The sequence below is a fragment of the Theobroma umbraticum genome, unplaced genomic scaffold, assembly GCF_002168275.2.
Source record: "Theobroma umbraticum cultivar Fairchild unplaced genomic scaffold, ASM216827v3 scaffold_130.0, whole genome shotgun sequence".
Taxonomy (NCBI): Eukaryota; Viridiplantae; Streptophyta; class Magnoliopsida; order Malvales; family Malvaceae; genus Theobroma; species Theobroma umbraticum.
The window spans coordinates 275,222-299,550 of record NW_018397264.1 but is presented as its reverse complement, the minus strand read 5'-3'; the positions used below and the strand labels follow the sequence as shown (position 1 = coordinate 299,550).

The 24,329-nt window shown below is 33.8% G+C and overlaps 3 protein-coding genes across 3 annotated transcripts; 2 read left to right on the top strand and 1 right to left on the bottom strand.

Annotated features, from left to right (window-relative positions):
- Positions 1 to 66: 66 nt before the first annotated feature.
- LOC110421345 (Phototropic-responsive NPH3 family protein) lies at positions 67 to 5,040 on the bottom strand. Its single transcript, XM_021434927.2, is given in 5 exon segments — positions 67 to 739; positions 742 to 1,231; positions 1,941 to 3,095; positions 3,576 to 3,642; positions 4,853 to 5,040. Coding segments are annotated over 5 exon segments (1,821 nt in total). The 5' UTR covers positions 4,930 to 5,040; the 3' UTR covers positions 67 to 707.
- Positions 5,041 to 8,957: 3,917 nt separating this feature from the next.
- NSI (nuclear shuttle interacting) lies at positions 8,958 to 12,094 on the top strand. The gene is made up of 8 exons (XM_021434940.2): positions 8,958 to 9,210; positions 9,305 to 9,402; positions 9,648 to 9,708; positions 10,114 to 10,297; positions 10,460 to 10,559; positions 10,687 to 10,787; positions 11,345 to 11,438; positions 11,602 to 12,094. Exons 1-8 carry the CDS (start codon positions 9,176 to 9,178, stop codon positions 11,679 to 11,681), a joined length of 753 nt encoding a protein of 250 aa, XP_021290615.1. The 5' UTR covers positions 8,958 to 9,175; the 3' UTR covers positions 11,682 to 12,094.
- Positions 12,095 to 14,814: 2,720 nt separating this feature from the next.
- Positions 14,815 to 24,176, top strand: LOC110421341 (putative LRR receptor-like serine/threonine-protein kinase At5g37450). The gene is made up of 20 exons (XM_021434920.1): positions 14,815 to 14,905; positions 15,047 to 15,194; positions 15,828 to 15,899; positions 16,041 to 16,112; positions 17,241 to 17,384; positions 17,475 to 17,546; positions 17,630 to 17,701; positions 18,217 to 18,291; positions 18,536 to 18,604; positions 18,864 to 18,932; positions 19,091 to 19,162; positions 19,350 to 19,436; positions 19,644 to 19,712; positions 19,863 to 20,380; positions 21,251 to 21,409; positions 21,525 to 21,808; positions 22,326 to 22,377; positions 22,773 to 23,020; positions 23,291 to 23,425; positions 23,729 to 24,176. The coding sequence occupies exons 1-20, from the start codon at positions 14,815 to 14,817 to the stop codon at positions 24,077 to 24,079; spliced, it is 2,859 nt and encodes a 952-aa protein (XP_021290595.1). The 3' UTR covers positions 24,080 to 24,176.
- The last annotated feature ends 153 nt before the right edge of the window (positions 24,177 to 24,329 follow it).

Below are 24,329 nucleotides of genomic sequence, written 5' to 3'. Positions count from 1 at the left end.
CTCTTCACTTCTCCTTTCCTATGAATAATGAAACTAAATATCAGTTATACGAAAAACTAAGTAAATACAATAACCCACCGTATTAAACTTTTGAGACTTCTCAGTCTGTCTCAGCTTCTTATATATTCATCTTAAAATCCAGTATCAAATTATAAAAGTAATCATATTATATATATCAAATTAATATATTATAATAATAAAAATAATAAAAATTGAGAAGTGACGTCTGCTACACTAACACACCACTACCCCACTGTTTGTGCCGGAGCTAGAATCGAACACTTACCATTACGAAGGGACAAATTTCTGGTACATATAGTCTTGAGCTTACCCTATTCCCATCCCATAAATTTCACCCCTCTCGTCCTAGAATGCAAACCTGATGCCTCAAGGCCTATTTAGGAGTAACGAATGGTTAAAAAACCATTACAGTTGTAAGTAGGAAAGAAAGGCTCAACTCCCTTTCGCCCCCATTATTGAGAGGCCCCTATCGTACTGGGCTATGGGCTGGTGAGTTTGGAGGGATTCAGGATTGCTGGTTGTTAAGCTACCGTGTGAGAAAGAGTACATGGTCACGTCCAGGCTGAACATTGCTTTAATCATCCACTTACAAACGAAGAGCATGTCAAGAAATTCAGGATAAGTCGTATATACATTCAGAAGCTTCACGTTCTAGTATTAAATAGCATACAACAAGATGAAAAATTTTAGGAGACAGAATACCTGCGACTCCTTCCGGTTTCCCATCTGATCCCCGTGACTTCCGGCTTGATTTTTGTCGTTTTCCTCCGGCAGGACCACTAAAAATTCCGATCCTTCCAATCCCTTTAGATAGAGAGGTAAAGAAAGTTTTCCCACTTCCTGACTTATCCATCAGCCCCCGTTTCATGAACATCTGCTCCTTCTCCAACTCACTCAGCCTAACTCTCATTCTCGAAATCTCAAGCTTGAGTTCTCGGTTTTCCCTTCTCAGAGAAGCGTAGTTGTCTCGAGGGGACATGGCAGCACTGGGGACACCACTGCTTATTTTCTGGGACAGGAATCCATCTCCAGAGTTTCCAGACAGGGCATTCTTCAGACGAAGCTGCTCAAAGTATAGGACTCGAACTGCCATCTGTACTGGGAGTCGATCATTCTGTGCAGCATGATTGCAGGCTTCTTGAGAGAGTTTCTGGCAGTCTATGAATTTACAGAGCTTCTTGCACTCCTGATCACTTAGCATTGGATGAGCCTAGAAGAAAATTTGAAATATCTAGCTCAGCTTAAACCCAATATAAACAAAGCCAATGACTCAGATGCATATAGCATTCCAATGCTAATTTTCAACTAGATTCTCTGATCTTTAAAATTAAAAATTCAAATGAGCCAATAGAATACTAATCAGTGGTATTAAACAAAGCAAAGTCAGCCTTTGAAACCATAAACAGACATTGCCAAAGAAGACTAAAGGTTTCTTTTAAAATCAAACGCATGATTGTTGCAAATCCCAATTAAGAGAAAAGGTAAGAATTGTGCAGGCAATGATGTTCCTACAGGGGAAAAAGTAGCAGAACTAACCCATTTCAAAGGAATCTGAGCCAATGGAGAATATTTAAGAAATTAAATAATAATAACAACAATAATAATAATAATAACAGCGGGTGAATAACACTAACAGCTGAGATTTTTTGGGTGGTAGTGCTGTTGGGAAAGTGGGGGGAAGAACGAAGGTCAACATATGCCTTCAGTTCTAAGATAGATGATGAAGATTCTGTTCATAGATTCTGACTATATACTTGAAAAGCATCTCAGCCATCAAAAGACACAAAAGTTACATGATACTACTAAATGAGATAAAAAAACCCTTAAGTTTGAACAACATATACCCTTCAATAGAAGGAAAGCATAGAATAATTTCCAAGATGTTATGAGATTATATTTAATTGCGAAAAGAAAACTACCTTCAAGTATATATCAATTGCTCTATAAAGCCCATCATCAATAACTCGAGCATAATCGGGTAATATGTCTATCATAGCAACGAATTTCTGCAAACTCAAATAAGGATCAGGAGCAATTTCTGCTAAATATGTGTCAATAAGCCGTCCCACCTTCAACAAAGAACCATGGCTCGGAGAACCAAGGCCTTCTGATTCATACCCACAATCTTCATTTTCTTCATCTTCAATCAGCTGCAGAAAATTTACAAGTATCCTGTGGACTGTATCAACATCAAATAGAGAATCTCCAGTGAGGAGAGATGGTATAAGCAGATCATCAAGTGAAACCATTTCCAATCGAAAAGCTATCCTCCTCTCAAGCTCAAGCCTGCAGGCCATGGTAGCTTCCACCATAATTCCCATCCTAAGCATCCCAAAAAGGAAACTCAAAGGAATGGAAGAGCTCTTCTCTGCTGGCAATAAATTTACAAGGGTTTCCACAATTGTCTTCTGGTCATTTTCTCCAATGCCAGGACTTGGTTTCATTCTTACTGGATTCCAACTTTGATATTTTCCAACACCCTTCAGTGATGCTTGGGCATAATGCATTAATGATTCAACAATGCTGTCTGGTCTAACACCTATTCTTCCCATGGCACATATAACCTTCTGATAATAATCAATACTTAAAACTGACAGATCCTCAATCCACCACTCCAGGCATCCACTCTTAATTTCTGAAGCTTCACTGGCACAGTCTAAACGAGACAAACCTGACACCAACTGCTCCTTGCATGCATTCATGGCAATAGCCTCCACACATCTATTTGGAATTCCCACTTCCTCTGCTATTGGAGGTAGTGTCTCGCAAGTAGAAAGGACTTCCACAGACTTCTCAAGACTTAGAACTACAACCTCATTCAAGTAAATCTCTGTTCGTGCAATAAGGTTTTCTTCCCGGTAGTCTTCAGTCATTTCCAAATATTCTGCAGCACAGCGCAGAGGTGCAACGTTTGTGGTTGTGATCTCAAAGTTCATGCCATAGCAGAATTTCATGGCAAGTTCGAATGTCTGAGGTCCTCCTGGCAAGTCGAGGAGCTCCAATTTTGAAATATTAGAATCCTTACCATCAGCAATCATTTTCCTGATCTTTCCACTTCGAGATACCAATGGAAACTTGAGAGAACCAAAACAAAAAACATGCTTCAATTAATTTTGAAGTAATTAAGAAATGTGAATTTCACATATTCCTTTTGTGCGAGGCAAAAATTAAACCCATTAGTTCAATTTCTAACCTAATAGGGTTGCAATTGCCAACACATTGCCAGTACATATCTACCCACCTATACACTCATTACAGAGTAAACAAATTCAAGCTAGATCCAGCAAAATAAAGCTATGTTTTGAATTGTTCAGGGATGCTTGGTCATAAAATGGCTACTTTTTTCTTTTCCCTCTATGGATTGGAAAGATCTGATTCCAAATTTTCAAAATGTCTATTAAGCTTCAATGATGTCCAATTAAAAAACAACAGCTAAACCTTAAAAGTCAAAGCGCTTTAGTGAAATCATATACCAAAACAATAAATATGAACCAGGCCTCAACTCGTTAGAATATACCAAAAGAGTGGCTTAATGATTGTAAAGAAAAGCTTACCTTGTGCAGTAGAAAGGACTCTCCATCAACAGCAATTGTAATATCCCCTGCAACATCTGAAAAGATTCTGCATGAAGAACTTGAAGTCAGTAATGCCAAATTGGCTAGCAGTGTATTAAACAATATCGTACCAGAATGAACTTTTGGCAAAGTAGCACAACCCCAGAATTGGGACCATATAAAAATGCCTTATTTTCTAGTGATAGTTCCTTCTAGACAACTACATGCAGGCTTAGAATATGAATGTTTTTACTTTTTCCTTTTTTTTTTTTACTTTATTCTTAGAAAAGGGAAATGTGAAACAAAGGTAGAAAAAGCAACTGAAGGCATGGAAAATTTTTTGAAAGAAGTAGAAAGAGAAGAAGAAGAAGAAGCAGCATATACCAGATATTAATGAACTAATTATTTTTAGTCTACATATGATTTGCAGGGCTTCTTTACATTCTGAAAGCGAAATGAATTATGAGTAATATGTATCAACATGTTGATTCAAAACAGTCTGGGAACTTGTTTAACAATGCATTAAAGACCCAACATCATTTTTTAATGAGTGCAAAGATAATGTCCATACAAGTACATCACGCATTCGACTCCTTTACAAACTATAATCTATATGATGGCACAATGCCAAGGGCCAATATAAAACAAAGTCGCCAAAAGTTATTTGAAAGCCACACTAACAATAAAAATTTTTATTTGGTAACTTTAGGTTGATAAGAATTTTTGTTTTCTATTTGGTTAGCCAGTTGTTTCAACAACAGCAAATCAACAGGCTCACTCTCCAGATCATTATCTTCATTCTAAATTAGGGAAAGCAGAGAGCCTAAGGAAAACTCAATCAAACAGAATGATCTCGTACAAAACAACATAGCCATATAGTAAATAAATGTTAAAAAAATCATAAAAAGAATATTTGTAATTACCAACGCAAGTCCAACATAACATTAGAATAATGAACTATTAATCTAAAGAGAAACCTATGAACAAGACAAGAGATCTCATTATTCTAATCCAAACCATCACCAGAAAACAAAAGGAAAACGCTCTGACTCAATTTAATTAGTGTTTTAGTAAACACTAAACCGTACAAAGCAAATGCACTAATCATTAAGAAAAGAAACAAGGAAGATAACTGCTGTGCAAGAAACATGATCAGCGTTTGGCTTGCCAAATGCCACGCCAAGTATACATGTAAAACTAAATGACACACATGCATCATGCATCATACATCATGCATGTGCATATGGGTGTGGGTGTCAAGAGAAAATATACATTACCGAGTGGTGAAGGAGTTGCCAAACTTGGATGCCGGCGAACGATTAGAAGAAGTGACAGAGCTGTTGTCTGAGACCATTGTTTTTTCCCCTTCTTTTATCTTGCCTTCAGTTTTGAGGTTTTAATTTTCCAAGCAGCGAGAGTTTCAGGTCCACAGCAGAGCAGAGTGCAGACCCATTTGCAGGAATGAAACGAGGGGAGTGAAGCAGATGTATGACCTACAGAGACCATGAACAAAAAAGTAACTGTAGCTAATGACTAAGTTTTACGCAAATGGCCTCCTACTCATTGTGGATTTCCAAACGTAACCATTTCCTTTTTTTCTCTTTCTCACCTTTTGACAAAAAAAAAACACAAACCAAACTCAACAGTGATTCAGTGGAACGAAACAGCCAGGCAAGCCACGCCTGACGCCTCCCGCTCTTTTGCTTTTGCTGTTTCTTTCTTAAATCTGATTTGGCTCACGCATTTTGAAGTTATCTTCCAAAGAAGTAAAACAGTAAAAGAGCTCTCACGCCCTTCTTAAAAGCCGGAACCATATGACAAAGTTTCCATGCTTACGATACCTATCCTACCATATTTCAATTCGCTTATTACTTATTACCCATAATAAAATAATGAAGCCCCTCTCTTAACCCTACTTCCTATTGTTATTATTATCATCTAATCCATATTTTAATGAATCTCTTTATATGTTAATTTTTTACTGGCTGAGGATTTTATTTAAAATGATAATATCAAACATGAAAATCATAAGTTCGACATTATCATAATTCTCATTTTTTTATAAAGGGAGAAGATTACTTTATTTTTATCCAAATCAAATTTTATAAGTTTAATATTATCATAATTTATTTTTTATTTTATATAATGGGAGAGAATTACTTTTCAAATTTAATATTTTTATCCAAATTAAATCTCATAAGTTTAATGTTATCATAAATTTTATTTTATTTAATGGGAGATGATTACTATTCAATCCTAGTGTTTTTATCCAAATCTTACTTTAACTCTTTATCAATACTTAATAATATAACTCTTTTATACGTAGAAATTGATTGTATAAAGTTGGTCAAGGGAAAGAGGGAAAAAACAGGTGAAAGGTTACATGTCCACGTGGACCACATGGGATTAGCACAAGAATGGCAGTTTAGTGAATAGAACAAAAATCCATGACGAATTATGGAGGTCAAAAGAGAACGTAGGGAAAAGAGGTGGTGGGCTGATGCGTCAGACGTGGCACGGAACTCCATAAAGACGCAATTATTAGGACAAGTACATTGCATTTTTATTCCCTCAATTAGTTGTTCTATATTACTATTTTATTTTTATTTATAATAAAGAAAAATAAAATTCCAAATTTCAATAATAATAAAAAAAAAGCCAAATGATATTCGGTTGCTTTCACCTTTTTCGTTATCCCTTCTGTTAGATTGTCAAGATGTGAATATCTACCAAACCAAAAATTTACACTATATATTGGATTGAATGAATTTGGAGAAAGAAAATAAAATGAATTTGGATAGTACAGCTCATTTAAAATAAAAAAAATAAATGAAAGAAAAAGGGAAATATTGTGTTTGAATTATAAATTGATTATTATAAATATAATGTTGAAAAGTGTTTCTCTATATGAGTAATAATGGATAATGAATCAAAGGTTTGGCGTTATGGATTCGTTTTAAGTCTATGAATAGGAAGTTTAGAATATTCAGTAATCCCGCTCAATTATAAATGATAAATTTTTTACTTTACCTTTAGGATACACATTATCCGTACTTAATAAATCTTTTATTGAATTTATAAATTGTCTATTTACAAAATTTATTTTGATTTTGTTAATTTAATTTTGATTTATAAAATACATGAATAAATTTTATTATTATTTATTAAATTAAAGTTGTGTAGGTTTTTTAGTGAGTACCTACTTTTTAACTAAATAAATGGGTTTGGTTTTTTTTTTTTAAAAATGGTATTGGGTTTTAATCTGTTTTATTAAGGTATTGTTAATCAGGTTACGATAAGGGTATAAGTACTATATTAAGGTATTATTTAATTAAGGTATTCAATACACCCAAGTATTTAATTGATTGATCGGTATATTTTTTTTTACTTAAAAAGTAAAGTTTAAATCTTGTTTTATTAATTATTAAAAAAAACTACATTTTAAGCTTAAACCTTAAAAAAAAGTCTTATATTATATCCATTTATTTAACTAAGTTTTTTTATTTTTTATTATATTTAAATAAGTATTTAAATTTTGATTTTAGTTCAAAAACAGTTGAACTCTAATAAAAATTTGATTGTTGTTAAATTTAATATTAATTGATTTTATATTCATGTGACACATGACCTGATAAATTGATGTTTTAACATAAATTAAAATTTAAATATAATAAAAAATAAGGAATTTAATTAAATAAATGATCAAAATTATAATAACTTTTTAAAATTTATCCCATAGTGTATAATTAAGTTTGGATATAGATATCTCCAAATTAACAATACTCCATGAGTTGTCATTCATGCACGTTTCTCGATAAACCATCAACACACAACTCCTTACGTTCCATCATATTTCAATTAATTAAAAAAAAGTCCAACAAATCTTAAATTTTTAAACTTGAAAGTAATATATTAACTATTATTTTTTCACTTAAATAATTGATCATATGATTAAACTATAGCTTACAATTTACATATAATCATGAAATTGTGTATCTTCAAGTCAATAAAAAATATAATTCTCTTAATAAAAATCTTATGTGAGTATTTAAACATCGGTTTAATTATACTAAAAAATACTTTTGAAATTAATCTCAAAGTAAAAATTACAAAGAAAATCCATCATATCAATTTTAGACGTGGTGATTTGTATCCTGTTAGCAAAAGTTCATGAGTATTTAAATTGATATTAACTGTTATTATTATAATTTAATTAATGCCTTTTCCCCTTATTTTCCTTTTCCATATGCATTGATTTCGACCTTTCTAAATTTCTTGTCTTATTTTGAATATTTATAATTATTGAATTGATTTTACATTAAAAAAATTTATTTAAATAATCATTGAATTGGTTCTCCAAATCGCACAATTCAACAATTCTATTCTAAATTTGGTTTATATTTGATAACCTTATAAATGTACAAAAATAAAAGTTACACAGTCTTTTTAAATTAAATATTTTAAAATTATGAGTATTTAAATTTTAAGGTTCTCAATTTTTGAATTTATTTACTAATAAGATGACAACATTTAGCTCACCAATAGTATATAAAATTTATATAACATTTGTAACAACAAAAATACATCAAATATAAAACCCTTTTAAATTTTTCCTTACTTCTAAACTAACATGACTCGTAATGGCCCAAACTTTAACTAAAATCCAAACTCGCGTACAAAATTAAACACCACATAAATCCTTACCTACACATTATTCCAACCCATATACACTAAACTATATTTAAACTTTTAATTATTTTTTCAAAAATAATTAACTCAATAATTAATACATCGTTTATATTCAAAAAGTAACATACCAATCCTTTTTTAAATAAAATAAAAATTCTTCCTTTTTATATATGTATATAAATAATATATAGATGTAATTGTATATTACGATGTCATTACTCACAATTAAAAAATGTTAACTAAATAAATATGTAACACTTACAGAGGAAAAGGAGTTAGTAGGGTCGTTGTTTCTTAAAATTTTTAATTTTTATCTATTGAAACTTAAAATCTTGATTCCATCATTATCATACGTAAACTTTAAAAGATACTCTATTTACTCTAAGCAGATTAAAGCACTTTTATTTAAAAAAAACATTTGATGTGATACTTTCCTTCATTCAATTCGAAAACATGTTTATTCTCATCGGTTACCCGCTTGCCTCTTTCCCTATAAGTGCTTTGCGTGGATCAAGTGTTAGTCGGATTCAGTGTGATACCATTTTATCATGAGATGTTAACCCCCCTCTAAAATCCTAACTTGATAAAACGTGCTGCTTTCACCGTTATAATCTTTTCAAGGTTCCTGTATTTGTCATCTGCTTCTTTTAAAGCCTTCAGCGTGACAGCTGTAGGGGAATTCATATCGTTAGGCTAGGCGGGGGGCGTGAATGTAAAACTGAAAAACGAGGAGTAGAAAAGGTAAATTTGAAGAAATGTTTGGCTTCTCTGCGAGTGCAAGTGGCCAGTAGTTGATATTTTTATTTGGCATTCGTGGTGTCTACGTCTCAATGAGAATGTCGAGTCCTCGGCGAGGATAACCAGAAAGTATCCCAACTATCCACCACCAAAAACATAAACAGAAAAGGAAAATGCTTACTCACAACGTTGCTGCGCCGTCTTCTATGTAAGAACTCACGGGCAACCCTTTCAAATGATTTTCAATTTTTTGTTTTTTGTTCTTGTTTTTGTTTGATGGGGTTTCATTTGTGCTTTTGCAGACGCCCAATTCTTTCCTACGATTGCCATTGCCATTGCCAAGTATCTAATCAGTTGTTATTTCCTCTCAGTCCAAATCTAAATCATGGGACTTGGAGGGGTATTTACTGTCCGCCCCATGACTGATTTTCTTTTCTGTTTTGGTTCCAAGGGTTTTAAAGCCGCTTGTTTGATTTATGTTAAGTTGACTGCTTGTTCCTTGTCGTGGTGGCCCTTTTTCTATTATTGGATTGTTGTACTTGTGAGTTGGCTTTTTAGTCTTTGTTAGAATTTTGTTGTACAAGAGCAAGACAAGATTGAATTATAACGTACCTAGGATTTGAACTTGTGTTTTTGTTTTTGCAGCAAACAGAAAGCTTAAGGGATGTCGACTCAAGGCTAGCTTTTGGGAGTCCATTAGATCTGGGTACTTTGATTTGTTTGTTATTTTAGACCATAGACACTCACATGCATGTTTATGCTGAGATTGGTAATCTTACATTGTTGCTGTTTTCTCTGTTTCTGTGAACTTTCTGTTAAGTATTAAAGGTTTTCCAAAACATAGTTTGGGTTTTTGTCCTATCTAAATTTCATTCTGGCAATGAGGCCTTCGTTCAGCGTCAAAGGGACTGGTTAAGTCCTTTGGACACCCTAGATTCTGATCCCCATTCTTTTGTGTGTGCGTGCGAGTTCTCTTTTCAATACTCTAATTTTTCCTCTTCTTACAAGCGAATTTGTAACCCAGTTTTACCATAGTACCAGTAGAAACAACACATTTGCCTCATTTCTCTAGTCTCATTGGAGAAAGCTTCTGCTTTGCTTCTCTTCATAGGATTTTGAAGAACAACACAACTCAAATAATTGAACCACCATCCATGCTTGAAGAAGAGGAAGAACCGTTGCCAGAAGAATTTGTGCTTGTTGAAAAGTCTCAACTGGATGGAGAAGTTGAACAAATAATATTCTCTTCCGGAGGAGATGTGGATATCTATGAGCTTCAAGCCCTGTGTGATAAGGTAAGGATCTTTCTTAGCATGCATCCAGATAATGGGTGACGGAGTGTGTAAGCTGTTACACTGATTGCAATTTTATTGCTTGTAAGTTATGCTGTACTCTGCACCTTTCTTTTAGAAGTCAAATTTATTAACACATGTAATGATACTGTCATGTTTCAATAGGTTGGCTGGCCGAGGAGGCCATTGTCAAAACTAGCTGCAGCTTTAAAAAATAGTTACATGGTAGCCACGTTGCATTCTGTTAGGAAATTGCCTAGTTCAGGTATGCTGTTAATGTTGAAATGCCTGCTATTTAATTGCAGTAATTCATGTAAATTTTTATTAACCATCTTTCTATTCCCGAAACTATTGATAAACATCTTAGTGTACTTGGGGAAGTTATTTGACAGAAGGGGATGAACAAAAGAAGCTGATTGGCATGGCTCGTGCTACATCAGATCATGCATTCAATGCTACAATCTGGGATGTTCTTGTTGATCCTAGCTATCAGGTAATTGAGTATGGCAAGTATGATGGTCTTGTAAGTAAAGGTTATTTTCCTGAGAAGAAAATTGTATATTTACAAACACAATAGATTAGGATAGATCCTCAAAAATCTGATACTTAAATAGAAAGTCTTTGTCAATAAACTGGATCTCTTTTAAAATCAGTATAAGGCATTTGTGCTTTCTGGTTGGGGAAAAAGGGTATCCACTTATTGCTGGAATTTCTGACTGTAGCATGATTGTGCCTTTGGCATGTAAGACTAGAGAATTCAGCTGCTTAGTGTCGGGAAGGACCTAGGTAATAAGTAATAACCGACCAGCAATATTTATTTAGATCAAATAAAGCCTAGATTGAATAGGTCTTGATTATCCAAACAATGTTTTTTTAATTTTTAGTTGGGATATCAAAACCTTTTTTCAATGCTTGGAGTGGGATCCATAGACTAAGTACTTGGGATTCCCTCCTCCCTGATTATAAAAAATAATAAACTGTGTGACTTACATATATAATTATTTTGTGCAATCTTCAATGTTGCTTTCTAATGGTATACATGCAATGCAGGGCCAAGGCCTTGGTAAGGCCATGGTTGAAAAGCTGATAAGGACTCTTCTACAGAGGGATATTGGTAATATAACACTTTTTGCAGATAGTCAAGGTATCGCACCCTTTATATTTAAGTTTTTTCCATGAAATTAAACTCCAATCTGAAACATTAAAACAGATTCACTCTTGCATTACTGCTGCAAAATTATGTCATATGTCTATATGTATATAACTTGTTGAATTTTTTCAAATAATTTTGTTATACTTCTTTGCAGTTGTGGAGTTTTATCGGAATTTAGGTTTTGAACCTGATCCAGAAGGCATTAAGGGTATGTTTTGGTATCCAAGTTATTAATTGCATCTTCAATGAGGAAAAGAATCAGTTCTTACTTCAACAAGGGCAGATTTGTTTGTGTGCTTTCATCACATTGGTTCGTCTATCAGACTTCAGAGGAGCTTGGGACATTAGAGGAGGGTGTCTGTATGTAAGTCAAGTATTAATCATACATTTGTCATTGTAACACTGAATGCTGATGCTTTTTTGTTTCTAAATGATTCATTTGTTATGGATTTGCAAAACAAATTATATCAGGGGGCATTTTTATCTAGTCTCTATCAGTCATTATTGGACCAACTCAATAGATTAGGGTTTTTTTTTTATTTGTTAAAGCCTAAAAATGCATGAATTCAAAGGGTGATTCATGCAAGTGGTGTAACTGTTGGTTCGAGGTGTCTGATTACAACTCAATGACGTTCTTGTTGTTTGAAGTTCTGTTGCTTGTCAACTGGTTCTAAATTCAAATTATTCAATGTCAACAAAAGAAATATATATATATATTTCTTTTGTTTACATTTGAATAATTTGAATTTAGAAGCATATTATGCTGTTGCTATCTCATAGCCAAATTGTATTACTGCAGCTACCCTCTCATGCATTATGTGGTATTATGGTCAATTTTACCATCAGATTATGTGAAGCAGTAATAGCTAAGACTGCCTTAAAAGAGTGAAATTGAGAAAACGAGGAACAAGTTGTTTGCTCTTGATTTAGCTAATGGTAAACATTGTCAATCAAATTAAGTGATGGGTGTTTCTTAACCAAAATTTTTCTTGGGTAGACATCATTTACTCATTCAATTTGGAAGGGTAGAGTTTTGTTAATTATATGGTGCATGTTTACTGTGTCAATGGAGTTTGTTTGACCTTCACTCTAAACCATTTTAATATATTGTAATAGAAAAAAGTTTGGAGGTTGTTCCAAGCTAGTACTGACCAGTCAGGGACGGGACATGCGTGTGGGTTTTAACTTCCCAAGTTGTCGAATGAACGGTCATTGAAAATTGCATTGTACTTTTCATAGCACTCCCAGTTAGTTTACGGTTATTGGCCGTAGGAAAACGCCAAAGATTGTTGTAATATATGTACGAAGAAGCATTCCTTTGTTTATGATGATGACCTGGTTGCCTTATTGCCTTTGAATTGATACTTGACATTTGGAATTGTTATGGGATCAGATAAAGAATGAATGGAAAAGTCTACTTTCCCTTGTTTATTTTTTTGGCAAACGGCCCCTGCTTGATTGCGCAAATAGGATGGAAATGGACAGGATTGGACTATGAATATCTGGCTATGTGTGACGGAATCTGTGTTCCGGCTTCTGACTTTGAATATCTGGCGATTCATCGCTGATCGTTCGGCGTTTAGGGATCGCCTTTTCCAATCTCTTCAACTCCAGTTTTTCCTCATGATTATTACGACTTTCAAGTGCTGAGTTGCTCCTTTCTGGATATGCACCATGGATTTAAATGAATTTAAATTTAAATTATATCTGAATATTTGATTTATTAGTTGGTATATAATTTTTTTATTTTTTTTAAAAAATAAATTTAGGTTTAAGTTAATTATGTTTTATGTATTAATCATGTCGGTATGTCTAAAACATGAATAAATCGTATTTTAACCTGTCAAATTCGCTTAATTCATTGAAAATGAGACTCATTCAAAATTGTATATCCGAATAACTTGTAATTTATTTATTTAGTGATATTCACTTCTCAGGTAAATAATTTAATTATTATTTATTTATTTAATTAGATTTACATGTCGTGTAATGACTTATTTATTATTCATTTATTTAGTCATGTTCACGTATTATGTAAATTGTTTTTATTATATGTTAAGTTTCATTCAATAGTTTATATAAATATTAAAATTTTTATAATTAATTAAATTTATTGATGTTAACTTTTATTATATTTAATATATATTATGATATTTATAATTTTTTATTATAAATTTGAATATTAAAATTATATTTAATTATATATTTTTTAATTTAATTGTTTTAAACGTGTTAATTATATAAATTGTATTAATTGTGTAAACAAGTTATACATCATATAAATTTTAATTATATTAATTATGTTTTATAAAATTTAACTCGATATGATCATATTGTGTCATCATACACGTTCATTAAATTTATCCGTATATATATTTAAAATTTTAATATGATAATCGTATTATATTCATATTTAGACATATAAATATTAATACTCCATATTTATATGACACAACAAAGACACAAAGATACGAGAGATGTCTAGTCTACTTCCTCTCTTTTTTTCTAAGATTAAAAAAAAACGTCAGGAAAAAAAAAAAAAGGCAACACAGGAACAAGTTGACTTTATTATGCGCATTCTGTTAGGAAAAATAAAATCTCAAGTATAATCTTGACGGGGAAGGATTGTAGTAAAGGATTCGCACCTATAGAAACTAAGGCTCTGTCTAACCTATCAGCTTTTGTAAGCTTGAAAGACAAAGTCCTCTTAAGTCTGAAAGCCACATTTATGTTTTAAAATTCCCAACTTGGACCGTGCCATTTTACCTACTCTTGTTCATCTGATATTTGAGAAGAATGTTTGCAGCTAGCATTGTGCTTGTGCGGACCCAATCTTCCTTTCTGACCTTTGCTACTCATAGGATGTTCCCATCCAAAAATGCTTCTCTCCTTCATTTTATATCCACTTGTCTGCAAAAACTAACTGTCAAACTCCTCTTGAACTAGAACCTGTTTTACAGCTATGCCTTTGCATTGCATCAAGGTTTAACTTCCATCATTCTTGTAGCTCGTTAATGTATCTATATGTTGCTGAGTTTGTTCTTTTTGTTTTTCCCTAACATTTGTTTGTGTTAATAATGCTAGCTCTTGCATGCATTAACACTGTCTTGTTGTGGTTCCTAGAAAGAATAGCATGCATTTCACACTTTATTTTGCTATTCTGCTGTTATATTTGCTGTGCTAAGTTTGTTTTGTTCCTTCTTTTTTCTTTTAAATTATTGCACCAATATAATGTATGTGTCTTTTTGAATTGTTTAATGAAGTAATTTACTGAATTTTTTTCTTCATATAGATTTTAATGAGCTTCTTTTCATTACAGTTGTACTGATCATAAGAATGTTTTGTGTTGATCATGTATGTTTGACAGATGGCAAAGGCGATACTAAGTATTGTTGTTGTTCTTGTTTCATGTTGCTTTGCTCTTCTTGCTTCAGGACAGCTTACTTATCCATCGGACGGTTGGTTTTGTTTTGGTTTAAATTCTTTGATTGTGCTCAGTTCTTAAGCAAAAGAATTATGACAAATTCTAGAGACAATTTTGTGCTTCATCTTGCTGTGGTGTTAATCATTTTTTAAAGGTTGTTTGTGTTGAATTACAGCTGACGCACTGAATGCGATTCGGCATCAACTCAAAGATCCAGGAAAAACTCTCAGAAATTGGAAAAAAAGTGATCCATGTGAATCAAACTGGACTGGGGTAATCTGCACCACGAATCAAGATGATGGTTATTTCCATGTTCAAGAATTGTACGCTTCTCTATTCACTGATTGCTCTCTGATTACTCTAATTTATTTTTATATCTAACTTTTGCTCTTATAAGTTAATCTTTGAAATGTTATGTCCACGTTATCAAACTTATGATTGTTTTGCAATATCCTTGTTGAACTGCGCACTTAACTGAAGAGTGAAGACATTTATCCTTGATACAAGACAACAACTATTATTGTGGGAGTTAATAATCTCAAAGTAGAAAGATTTCTTGGATGTTGCATTTTTCTCCCCACTCTGTCACTTTCATGTTTTTCTTTGTTATAAGACGTAATTTTTTTTCTATGGACATGCACCTGAAGTGGCTTAGGTGATCGATCCACAAAGATCATTCTTTTTAACAGAAGAAGAATTAGAGAGTGATATCAGTCGACTTAATTGGCCTCGGGAACTTTTTGTCTGCACTAACTTTTGAGCTAGTATTCTTTACATCACTAGTGGGAAATGATTCCCAAAGCGGGTTTGATTCTTCACTGGCGGTGGTTAAAGATGATAATCTTAACATTAAAGAAATGCTAGAGACTTGGGATGGTATGTTTTACTGATAAATCTTTCAAAACTATATCAGGGTAATATTTTTCTGTTTTTGCCTTGTTTCTCCTGTGATGCAGGCGGATGCTAAATTTGAATCTTTCTGGAACACTTGCTCCTGAACTTGGCCAACTATCTAATTTGACTATATTGTAAGTGGTATCAGGTCAATTAACTTTTGGGTTGATCTTGGTAGGGATATTAAATCTTCATCCTTGTCTGTCATTGAGTTATTGTCAAATACTTGCTTCATCATCAATAACTTATTGCGTCTGTTCCTTCCTTTTGAGCAGGAATTTTATGTGGAACTATATTACTGGCAGCATACCAAAGGAGATAGGCAATATAAAATCTTTGAAATTCCTGTAAGTAATTCATATTCAGAAAGTAACAAAAGGATGTTTTTCCTATCAAAAACTTTATCAATGGTGTTTCTTCCTTGCAACCTGCTTGACAAATTTCTAGCTTGTTCACTTGTTCTGTAGATTGGAAAGCAATTTTGTGCTTAGCAAGAAAAAATGCTTCTAGTGTCAAAACATGTATAAAGGAAGGGTTAATATGTTTGGGATGCCAGATATTTCTTTTTTCTGATAAGATACAAACAAAATGATTTAGAATCAGTTAATGGATAGTAGAATTTATAGATTGACTTCATATCTCCCTGTACAAGTCGAAGGCTATAATGCATGATGCACAAATATTGGCAAATGGGAATGCTTATATCAACCACATATGGAGAGTAAGAAACTTCATGCATCATCAACATTCTTGTCTGATTGATACTAATACTTTTCAGCTAATAGTTAATTCTGTTAGGTGTAAAGCTTCTGGTTTCAAGTGGATCGCAGATTCTCCTAGCAAATTAGTCAGCAGTTTTTTTGGTTCTTAGATAGTTTTTGTTTCTGTGTTTTAGTAGTTGTTTGCAAGTTGTTCTGCAGTTGCAAGTCTCCCTCCTTTGGTATTGGTTAAAGGAGTTATTTCTTTTATCCAAAATAAAGAAAAAAGAGGGTGTTGGCAGATGGTGACTGGCATGAATGAGAAGGTTGATTAGAATACCATAGATGTTATTGGATACCATTTCTAAAAATCATAACTCAAGCACATAATAACACTGGGTTATACTAATGAGGAACAGTTCTTTCAAAAACTAGCTGGCATTTTTCTTTATGATGTATCTGCATTCTTCTCTAAGGTTAATACTACTGTATGAGCCTTGTTTCCGATTCTTAAATGTTATTAAAAATTTTTATTTTGTGCAAGTAAATTCAGATGTAATTCTGAGAACTCATCTCTCATCTGATTGGAGATAGATATGGTTACATAATCACTAGGAAATGGTTCTTGATTTGCTTCTCTCTCTTTTGTTTTCTTCCAGTTTTTCCCTTCTAATTCTGATACATTGTAAGAACAGAGCAAGATATTTCTTGTTAAAAATATGACAATTTTTCAAGTAAATGATTGCAGAAAGCTTACAAGACTACTCTTGGTTGCAGGCTTTTGAGTGGAAATCAGCTTTCTGGATCTTTACCAGACGAGCTTGGTTATCTGCCTAACTTACTAATGTTGCAGGTGGATTTGAATCAGATATCAGGAACACTGCCCAAATCTTTTGCAAATCTGGTCAGCTGCAAGCACTTGTGAGTAGATAATACTAAAGTATATGCTTTTTTATTAGGAAGTAATTGCATTAATAATCTTTTTTCTTTTATTCATTTTGTTAACCCCAGTCACATGAACAACAACTCAATTAGTGGACAGATTCCATCAGAGCTCTCCATCATGCCTCAGCTTCTACACTTGTAAGCTCAGTAATAATTCAATGGCATTACGGATGTTACTCTTAACAGAATAACATCAGAGATTTATATCCATGGATGTGCAGCCTGTTGGACAATAATAACTTATCAGGGTATCTACCATCAGAATATTCACAGATGCGAAGCTTGAAAATACTGTATGTATGCTTTCCCTTTTAAGTATTCGTATGTTTAACTTCTATTAGATTGTCTCGTTTACCAGTGTTCAAAATATCAAAGTTTTAAGTGCTGGTCCCTGACCAATTTCTTTAGGATCTTGCTGCTAATGAATGAAGCATATCAGCAATTTAGTTCAAAATTAACTAATATCATGTAAATACAAAGTACAAGAAGAATAATTTTTTTTTTGTTTGTTGGGAGAAGAAATCTAGTACTATTGCTATATCTATCCTATTTGCCTTTGATACATCCAAATGAACTAATGACTTTGATGCAGTGGAGCATCTCTATTAATGACCATTTTCTTGTAAAATGAGTTAACCTGTGAAATTTTACTAAACATTAGTTGACTGTTGATTGAACAGCTTCATCATCTGGTGTGACACACTCTTTCCTAAAGTTCTTCCATCTTTTTGCTGTCTATTGAAATAATTATGGTTTCCTTGAATGGAATTATGATTAATTCTCACACTACTATTTCCTTTTATTGCAGCCAACTAGATAATAACAATTTTGGTGGAACTGAGATTCCTACTTCTTACAGCAACATTTCCACGCTGGTGAAACTGTCAGCTTCTCTCTCTCCCTCTCTATTGGTTTCAGTTTATTCAGGGTTTCCTATGAAAGCATACCATCAAACATGTTTTTCAGATAGGGGATAAGTACATCAAGATTAGTCAAATGTTAGAGTTGTAGCATGGGCTCTTATAGTCTTGTGTCTTCACCATTCTTTTACAGTCCCTCTTTTTAAATTCATTGACGTCTCCAAACTGCTAAATTTCTGCGTTATTTTATTCCATTCATTTCAACAGAAGTCTTAGGAACTGCAACTTGCAAGGAGCTATTCCTGATTTCAGTAATATTCAACCCCTTCGTTATCTGTAAGTGTTTGAGCATTTTTAAGAGTGTTCTAATAGCTTTCCTTTGTAACATGTCTACTTGTGTGTTGATACATTTACCAATGCCTCTGTTCTATTATTGATACAAAGCTACTCATATTGAAATACTGCTACTTTGTACACTTGACCTTTGATATTGATGTTGCTCTGTATGCATGATGATTTAAACAAGTTAAGCAATGTTTTCCCAGATTACCAAATTTTAAATATATCTCAATTTTTTGTGTTGTTCATATTACAGCGATCTGAGCCGTAACCAACTCACTGGAGGGATACCAACAAATAAGCTTTCTGATAACATCACAACTATGTAAGGGTTGTTGATATACAAAGTCACTAAAACTCAATTCTCTCTCTCTGAAACATGCACACACGAACAAATTTTAGTTGCTGGTACCATTTACAAATTTTCTTTTTCATTTATATGATAAAATGAGTGATCGTTGTTTTTGTTCTTTAAATATGCAGTGATCTATCCTACAATTTGCTGAATGGATCTATCCCTTCAAACTTTTCAGGCCTTCCTCATCTTCAGAGATTGTAAGAAGTACTCTTCAGTTTTTACTTCCAATTTCCTTCACAAGAATTTCATATTGCTTGTTTCAGCAATGTTGATTGGATTATTTTAGCGTGGTTTTCAAAAAAATTTGAGAAATTTACTCGTATCTTATTCAAATTGAATGATAGTATGACGAACTGACTTAATGAAGCTTGCCTTGTGTGGCAGGTCACTAGAAAACAATTTGTTAAGTGGAGATGTTCCCTCCACTGTTTGGCAAAATGTGAATTTTACTGCTGCAGCAAGACTCATCATGTAAGTCACTGGGGCAGAATGCCAAGATTTTCAGATGCATTTATTGGAAAAGTTTTCTTGAAGAAATAGGAAAGCAGGATATTGTTGAGATATTTATGATATCTTTTGCTATTGTGATTAAGTATATCCAGCATGGTGGCTGACTTGCTGGACCTGTCTAGGTCACATGCACATACCTGATCCTCTCTGCATATGCTTTACTTGCAGAGATTTCCAGAACAATTCACTTTCAAATATTTCAGGCAGTATCAATCCTCCTTCAAATGTTACAATTAGGTGAGCCTGGTTTTAAAGAGTACATGTAATGTGTTTGTTTCTGTTTTTATTTTTATTTTTCTGGATACATAAAAGCATGTATTATACTTATTTAACACAACAACTGCAAATACTTTGATAATCTCTGATTGGTGCTTCCTGGATTGTTAGGCTTGAGGGCAATCCTGTCTGTAATTTTGCCAATCAACTAAACATAGCCAAATTCTGTGGAATTACAATAGGAGATGATGATTTTGTACCTGGAAGCTCAAGTAACTCTAATAACAGCTGCCCACCTCAATCTTGTCCTCTAAGTGAAAACTTTGAATATGTCCCAGAATCTCCTCTCTATTGCTTCTGTGCTGCACCTCTTGGAGTTGGGTTACGTTTAAGAAGTCCTACCATATCAGATTTTCGTCCATATACCGTGCCATATAGGTTGTACATAACAGCCAGTCTTGGCTTGGATCTTTATCAACTAGCTGTCGACTCATTTATATGGCAAAGGGGTCCTAGGCTGCGGCTGTATTTAAAAATTTTCCCTCGATCTAGCAATACTACTGCTACATTCAACCATAGTGAGATCCAACGAATCAGAGACATGATTGCTACCTTTGCAATTCCTTCGAATGACACCTTTGGTCCATATGAGCTGCTCAACTTTACACTGCTCGGACCTTATTATAATGGTATCTCTACATTACTGTATCTTTCTTTCCTTGTTCTTTTCCTTTTTCAACCATGCATCTTTTTCGTTTAGCAATTACAGTTTAATTTCATTTTTTGAGATCTAACTGAGACTGTTAATAATTGTCGTAAATGTCTCCTTTTCTTTTTCATTTTTCTTTAAACAAAAGCTTCTTATCAAACCTGTTTTTCCCTTGCTGTTTCCAAAAAAAACAAAAAAGAGAAACAGAAAACAAGAGTCATAACTGATAGTTATGCCAAAGGATACCTTAACTGTCAAAAACACATTCACTTCTTACTAATATGATCATGTATTGCAAATCCAATACGTTCTTTATCATTTGAAGACAGCACATTCCATACAACAGGAGAAAGTTTTGGCTGCCAACCTTTCTCTATAAATCTTAACTAAGAAATAAGGAGTCTTTTATAGGAGGTTTTACATGCTTTCTACTTTCTCATATAAATTAGTATATGAAAGAACAAGGATCCTCTTATCAGGGTCTTACCCATTCATTAGTACTCTCGATGTAAATCTTTTTTATTATTATCTGAAGGATAGAAATATAAGATTCCCTTCAGCAAGAAAAGCTTGGGCTAGGGAAAAATCATGAATAGAAAAGAAAAAGAAAACATAACAGAAAGTAGAAAATGAAGTCAGAAACCTTTTCAATGAACATTATGCATGTTGATTTGTTACTCTACTGTTGGCATGTGAGTAAATCCTTTTGTCTTTTGTTCTTCCCTTCCCAGTGCTAATCCTCTGGTTAATAGTCTAGTATATTCTTTGTGTTGGACAAGGTGCTCCAGTAGTTTTCAAGTATTCTGCATTTCTTTAGTGGAAATTAGCTTACTGATTATTGTTATTTCAGTTGATCTCCAGCCTCTGGAATCAGGACTAAGAAAAGGTGCCCTAATTGGAATAATCTTAGGGGCTGTATTCTCTTTTGTAGCAATATGTTTGGCCATTATGGTCCTCTTCTATAAAAGGAGCACTCAATCCCGGCATGACGTGTTACAAAAAAAGTCAAGTAAGTCCACATATAATATCTCATCTGCCCTGGCTATCATCTCTTGCCATATATAAAGGCAATGATCATTCTAAAATAAATCCTCTTCCTTGTTCCTTTTTTATTCCCACTGCAGTTTCTAAGGTTCCGATCAGAACTGAAAGTGTTAAGGAATTCAGCTTTGTAGAACTTGAAGCAGCTACAAGCGGATTCTCTGAGACCACTCAAGTTGGTCAAGGAGGCTATGGAAAGGTTTACAGAGGCACTTTGGCTAATGGAACAGTAGTAGCAATAAAGCGTGCCCAACAAGGATCGTTGCAGGGTCAAATAGAGTTCATAACTGAAATAGAACTGTTGTCACGGTTACATCATCGGAACCTGGTTTCTTTGGTTGGATATTGTAGCGAACAAGACGAGCAGGTGCAGTCACTGCAGTCCCTTCCATTTCTTGGAAGAGCATGACTTAACAAACTAATACAACAGAATGCAAAGGGAAACAAAGATTTAACAAGAAAGGGAGAAAAAAAGGAAAACCAGTCACAGAAAATCATGGGAAAGCCCATGCATAAATAGCTAACCCATGGAATTTCACTGGAGCTATCACCAATGCCTCTCATAAATGTAGAATAATCTTGCTGCAAACTTGCTCATACACTATTGTCGACTATGTTGACTAATTTTTAACTGGATAAATCTATTATGTTTTACATTTCAAGGCTGCAAATATTCCCTACAGATCCTCTTAATGCTCCTTCAATTATATTGACTGATCATGCTAGTTATGCATTACACTGAATTTATTGTGCTGTTGTATGAAAAGATACCAATTCAGCTTAAGTCAGATGCATTTACAAGAAATAGCGACCTTCTCAAAATACCTGATATCTGCATCAAAATAAATATATAGATAGATAATGCTTGGCTTTTTTCTTTGCAGATGTTAGTGTATGAGTTTATGCCCAATGGTTCTCTCCGTGATCTTCTCTCAGGTAAATTTCTCATGTTCTATCTGATATTAAGGGCATATATAGTTGTGTGACGGTTTGAATTATGCTATTTGGATCAGCAATGAAAATTTAATGGGATACAAACTTTTACCCCACAAGCGGTTTTTAGAATAAAACTACATGCTAAATACAGCAATACCTTTCTTTTGGCTAAACTGTACAGGTGGATTCTTTCAAATGTATAATGCTTTATCTTCTTTTTGTTCTTGTTTTAATTTCTGAAAAATCCTGGCAATTTTCCAAATGATACATGCAGTGTGACTTCAGCTTGATATTTGTCTGCTACCTTCAAGCTGAAAACCTTTCCAGTTCAGTGATTTTAACTGTTGCTCTATATTGCTGCAAAATTTTACATTTTTTAATGTGCAAAATCACAGATAGATACAGACATACCTTGAGTTTCCCTCTGCGATTGCGTATTGCATTGGGTTCAGCCAAAGGCATCCTCTACCTGCATAATGAAGCTGACCCACCAATAATTCATCGGGATATTAAGGCAAACAACATATTGCTGGACTTCAAGTTTACTCCTAAAGTTTCTGATTTTGGAATCTCAAGGCTTGCACCAGTGCCAGATGCTGAAGGAGCTTCAGCTCATGTATCCACAGTTGTGAAAGGCACACCAGTAAGAACTTTGTCAAAATAGCACATTCCCCACAAGCAAACTAGCATAACTTTGTAAAGATATACATATCCAGGAGTGTTTGAATGCTATGTATTCGACTGCTTAGTAAAGATAAAATTATATTTTGTGAACATAAATTTTTGAAATATTAAAGCCATCATTTGATGCATGAGTTCTTGCTTGCAGTCAAATATTTATGCTGCTTTGTTGGCTAATTATTTCCTTGCAATATTTTAATGAAGTTCACTTCCATTTTGTTTTTCTGTATAGGGCTACCTGGATCCAGAATATTTCTTGACTCACAAGTTGACAGAGAAAAGTGATGTCTATAGCCTTGGAATAGTGTTTCTGGAACTTTTGACAGGGATGCAGCCTATCTCTCATGGTAGAAATATTGTCCGAGAGGTAAATCACTTCCTGCAAATATGGGATTGATTTTGGTGATTGAGTTTTGTATCATTTTCAGGGAATTAATTTAAAATGCCTCCTAGAAACATCTTTTCCCTTGTCTGATTCTTTCTCTAAATTCATCTCAACATTCTTAATGAAACAACATAGCTAGAAACACTGTGATGCTACCCACTATTGTTTAAAACTCTACATTCTATTAAGTAGAAAATCTTCTCATCTGCTGAATCGTTGATAAATAAACATATCGAGACTTCTTTTGTCAAATCATAACACATTTCCGGTAAACATCTACTACAGGTTAATGGAGCTTGTCAATCCGGACAGATGTTTTCCATCATAGACCAGAACATGGGTTCATACTCTTCTGAGCGCGTCAAGAAATTTATGGCACTGGCCCTGCAGTGTTGCCAGGATGATCCCCAGGAACGACCAACGATGTTGGAAGTTGTGAGAGAGTTGGAGAACTTATGTTCAGTGCTTCCGGAGTCGGATTTGATTCCAACAGGGTCAGATGCCTCCTCTGCAGGCAGTATGTCAGCAGGGTATGCCTCATTGCCTCTCTACTCTGGAAGGAATTCCCAAGTGACCACTGAAATCTTAGGAAGTGAACTTATTAGCGGCGTAATCCCCACCATCACGCCTCGCTGATGCCTGCCATGCCACCACACCCTTATTTACTCGACACATGAATCAGATGTGCTCTTATCAGTTAATCCTGAAGAAAATTCAGGTTGAAGGCTGTTTATTACCCCCTGTTTACTTGTCTTTATGGCTTTGTTTTCACCCGAGAAACGGAAACCAGATAACTATGTATATTATAAATAAAATAACTATGTATATATTGAAATTGTTCATCTTTATATACACTTAATTTTGATTATTTATTATTATTTTTAAA